We start from the raw sequence: 4387 nt of genomic DNA, 5'->3' as shown, positions 1-4387 counted from the left end.
TGTCACCCCCAGATCAGTGGAAGGAGCATCTAAAAGTAGCTGTGAGTCAAACCCAAAAAGCAGAGGTGAGAGCGTTGCCTGTGGGGCAGTTTGAAGCCTCACCTGCTGTTCGTGGTCTCTCCAGTGCATCATTGAGGAGTCTGGGGAGCACATCATCGCTGGCGCCGGCGAGCTGCACCTGGAGATCTGCCTGAAGGACCTGGAGGAGGACCACGCCTGCATCCCCATTAAGGTAGGGAGCGGTCAGTGAGCTCGGGGTGGGTGTTGCTGAGCTGCCCTCAGGCGTCTCACAGCCTCTCTCTGCTCCGTGCCGCCTCAGAAATCGGATCCTGTCGTGTCCTACCGCGAGACGGTGAGCGAGGAGTCCAACGTGATGTGCCTTTCCAAGTCCCCCAACAAACACAACAGGCTGTACATGAAGGCCCGGCCCTTCCCCGACGGGCTGGCCGAGGACATCGACAAGGGCGAGGTCTCGGCCCGGCAGGAGCTGAAGCAGCGGGCGCGGTACCTGGCCGAGAAGTACGAGTGGGACGTCACCGAGGCCAGGAAAATCTGGTGCTTTGGGCCCGATGGCACCGGCCCCAACATCCTCACCGACATCACCAAGGGGGTGCAGTACCTCAACGAGATCAAGGACAGCGTGGTGGCCGGCTTCCAGTGGGCCACCAAGGAGGTGAGGGCTGGGGGGCATCGGGGGCTCCTGCGCGTCCTCAGGTGCAAAGAAACTTTTGGGGGAAGAAATTTGTAGCTTAGTGTCTTTTTAGGGTGAGTGAAGGTGTAGCAGTTCAGGCCCGCTGAACCTCAAAAGTTTTCTCCTGCCACTGTGAGGAAATGCAGCGTGGCAGCACAGACTTCACGTTTTAAAATGGTTATTGTGCTTTTCAGACAGCAAAATGTAACAGCTGGGACAGGAACTGTCCAGGTGAATAACACAACTGGCATCAGAAGGAAAGGAAAGGTATTCTGAGGGCCACATCCCTGCTGAGGCCTATATAATAACTTTAAATAATTCATAATTAATAATCTATAATAATTTTTTCAGGAGAGGATTCTGAGATAAATTGGCAGGTAGACTGGGAACAGCAAAAAAAACCCAGAAGGGATTAATTTTCCTGTGTACTTTAAGTTCATTTCAGTCCAAAGAAGATTCCAAGCCAACAACTCTTGTCACATTACTGGGACAAAAATCCCTGTTTTCCTTGGGCAGATACTTGGAGTTCCAGCACCATGAATGGGGCTTTTAGCACCATAAATGTGTGTCAGCTCTTCTGGCTTGAACCTTGGATCTGATCTGTGAGGGTGCTGCTAAAAGTGGCTTCAGGCACATTTGAGGAGCCATAGTGGTGGGACCAGCTGGTCCCTCACACAATCCTTAGGTTGGGGCATGCCAACAAAATCCAAGAGTCCAACCTTTTGAAGGCTTGAAGGTTCATCCCTCGGCGAGGAGGTTGAGTGGCCAAGTGGCTCCTTGGTGGCCTTCCTGTTTTAGGAGCTGCTTCCACAGAGCCAAAGGACTGGAACCTCCTGTCTGGGGGTCCCTGAGCTGTTGGTTGAGCCCTCCCTTTGCTTTGCCAGGGGGTGCTGTGCGAGGAGAACATGCGGGCGGTGCGTTTCGACGTGCACGACGTGACCCTGCACGCCGACGCCATCCACCGCGGCGGCGGCCAGATCATCCCCACGGCCCGGCGCTGCCTCTACGCCTGCGTGCTCACCGCCCAGCCCCGCCTCATGGAGCCCATCTACCTGGTGGAGATCCAGGTGAGGAGCCTCCATCACCCCACACACCCCACAGAGGAGGGAGGGAGCTCCCCGCTTCCTGTGAGATCCTGGAGCTGCTGTCGGGGCTCCGGCGGAGTCGATGGACACAGTTGTGTCTCCTCAGAGCAGCTTCCCTCTCCCCCTTCCTTTTACACATCCCTGGATTCCCAGATTTCCACTTGCTCATGTGGAAAATCTCCCAGTGTGGAAAACTTCTGGGTTAAATAGAACTGAGGGTCGAGAAAGACAAAGTGAGGAGGGAGTTTGAGGTCCTGGCTCTTCTCTCTTGCAGTGCCCGGAGCAGGTGGTTGGTGGCATCTACGGAGTGTTGAACAGGAAGCGTGGCCACGTGTTTGAGGAGACCCAGGTGGCTGGGACCCCCATGTTTGTGGTCAAGGCCTACCTGCCTGTCAACGAGTCCTTCGGTGAGTGTGCCAGTCCTGGAGCCAGCCTGGGAGGGAGAGGGAGACCCTTGGGAATGATCAGAGATCATTGAGTCCAGTTGTTCCCCCAGCACTGCCAAGGCCACCACTAACCCATGTCCCCAAAGTGCCATGTCCACACAGCTTTAAAATCCCTCCAGGGATGGGGACTCCACCTGTGCCCTGGGCAGGGGCTTGGCCACCCTTTTGGAGAAGAAACTATTGCTAATATCCACTCTAACTCTCCCCTGGTGCAACTTCAGGCAGTTTCTTCTTGTTCCTGGGAGCAAAGACCAAGGTTGCAGAACATTTTGGGTTGGAAGGGACCTTTCAAGGTCATCCCATCCCCTGCCATGGGCAGGGACATTTCCACTAGCCCAGGTTGCTCCAACCTGGCCTTGGACACTTCCAGGGATCCAGGAGCAGCCACAGCTTCTCAGGGCATCCTGGGCCAGTATCTCATCAATCACCCACAGAGGGAAGAATTTCTTCCCACTATCCCACCTAACCATGCCCTCTGTCAGTGGGAAGCCATTCCCCCTTTTCCTGTCACTCCATCCCTTTTCCAAAGTCCCTCTCCAGCTCTCTTGGAGCACCTGTAGGCCCTGGAAGGTGCTAGAAGGTCTCCCTGAAGCCTTCTCTCCATCCTCACCTCTTGTTGCAGCTGTATTTGGCATCTCAGGAGGCTTTCAGGAGCTACTCTGGGTTCCTGTGGTGACCCGGAGCATGAGTTTTACTGGTGGTGACATCAAACCACCACCCACCTGTCCCACCTCACATCTCCTCTCCTTCCTCCCAGGTTTCACAGCAGATCTGAGGTCCAACACAGGGGGCCAGGCCTTCCCCCAGTGTGTGTTTGACCACTGGCAGATCCTGCCCGGGGACCCCTTCGAAAGCACCAGCCGACCCTGCCAGGTGGTCGCCGAGACCCGCAAGCGCAAAGGGCTGAAGGAAGGCATCCCTGCCCTCGACAACTTCCTGGACAAACTCTAATTACACTCATGGAACTCTTGGAGAACGGGGGGGGCAGAAAAAATTAATTAATTAATTAGCGTTACCACCCATTGCCGAGGGGGGTAGAGACGCCCGTGAGCACCATCTTGTTAATTAATAGCGATTCGAGACTTCAAATGAGGATAAAAAACAAACGAGAGAGAGAGAGAGAGAAAAAAAAAAAAGCCTTATAGGTTTCTGTGTTGCACATGACTCATCTTTGCCATTGTAACTAAAACATCTCCACTAGATTTGCCCAATTCTGTATTTATTTGACTCGAAAAAAGAAACAAAAAAAACCTGAACCGCTGCAGAACGGCCGCTTGAAAACGAGGAGAAAACAGAGGGGGGGAAGAAGGAGGGGGGGGTGAGGATGCCTTACCTGCAGCGTTGACTGTCCGTCGTGCCCATCGCCGCCTGTATTAGTGCCACTGGAATTAATAAAATTGGATAATGGTGATGAAAATCGTGGGGTTTTTGGGTTGTTTGTGGTGCCCTCTGGTGGGGCGGAGGGGGTGTTGCTCACCTTCCTGAACACTCAGGGTGCTTTCGCAGGGGGAGCTGGAGGGCTGACAAACACAGCAGTGCCTCAGCAAAATCTTGTGAGAGACTGAGATGGTTAACGGCTTAAATATCGTTAAAATCACTGAAAGACTCTGAAGAAACAACTGCTCACCGGAGCCATGGTCCTTCCCCAGGCTGAGCCCACCTTCTGCTGCAGGAACTCCCAAGGGACAAGGTGGGAAAAGGGATCATTTCCCAGCTGTTCCTGTACCAGGGAGTGCCAAACTCTAAAGGGCAGCAATGCTGGGGAAGGGACCGGAGCACAAGTGCTGTGAGGAGAGGCTGAGGGAGCTGGGGAGGCTCAGCCTGGAGAGGAGGAGGAGGCTCAGGGGAGACCTCATCGCTCTACAACTCCCTGACAGGAGGGTGTAGGTGGGTTTCGGTCTCTTCTCTCAGGCAACCAGCACTAGGACAAGAGGACACAGCCTTAAGCTGCACCACGGGAGGTTTAGGTTGGACATCAGGAAGAAATTCTTTACAGAGGGAGAGCGATCAGACGTTGGAATGGGCTGCCCGGGGAGATGGTGGAGTCACCGCCCCTGGAGGTGTTTAAGAGACTGGATGTGCCACTCGGTGCCATGGTCTGGGTGACAAGGTGGTGTTGGGTCATGGGTTGGACTGGATGATCTCGGAAGTCTTTTCCAGCCCGG

The 4387-nt window shown here is 54.5% G+C and overlaps 1 protein-coding gene across 1 annotated transcript in view; it reads left to right on the top strand.

The window, feature by feature from the left end:
* EEF2 (eukaryotic translation elongation factor 2) overlaps nucleotides 1-3639 on the top strand; it is a 9515-nt gene extending 5876 nt beyond the window's left edge. Inside the window, exons 8-12 of the mRNA XM_029963859.1 lie at nucleotides 97-232; nucleotides 320-673; nucleotides 1576-1758; nucleotides 2051-2183; nucleotides 2980-3639. Coding sequence (XP_029819719.1) covers nucleotides 97-232; nucleotides 320-673; nucleotides 1576-1758; nucleotides 2051-2183; nucleotides 2980-3173 — 1000 coding nt within the window. The 3' untranslated portion in view covers nucleotides 3174-3639. The remainder of the gene's footprint in view (nucleotides 1-96; nucleotides 233-319; nucleotides 674-1575; nucleotides 1759-2050; nucleotides 2184-2979) is intronic.
* The last annotated feature ends 748 nt before the right edge of the window (nucleotides 3640-4387 follow it).

Source organism: Manacus vitellinus, unplaced genomic scaffold (genome assembly GCF_001715985.3).
Source record: "Manacus vitellinus isolate BGI_N305 unplaced genomic scaffold, ASM171598v3 scaffold_64_pilon, whole genome shotgun sequence".
NCBI lineage: Eukaryota > Metazoa > Chordata > Aves > Passeriformes > Pipridae > Manacus > Manacus vitellinus.
This window is presented reverse-complemented; position numbering and strand designations above follow the sequence as displayed.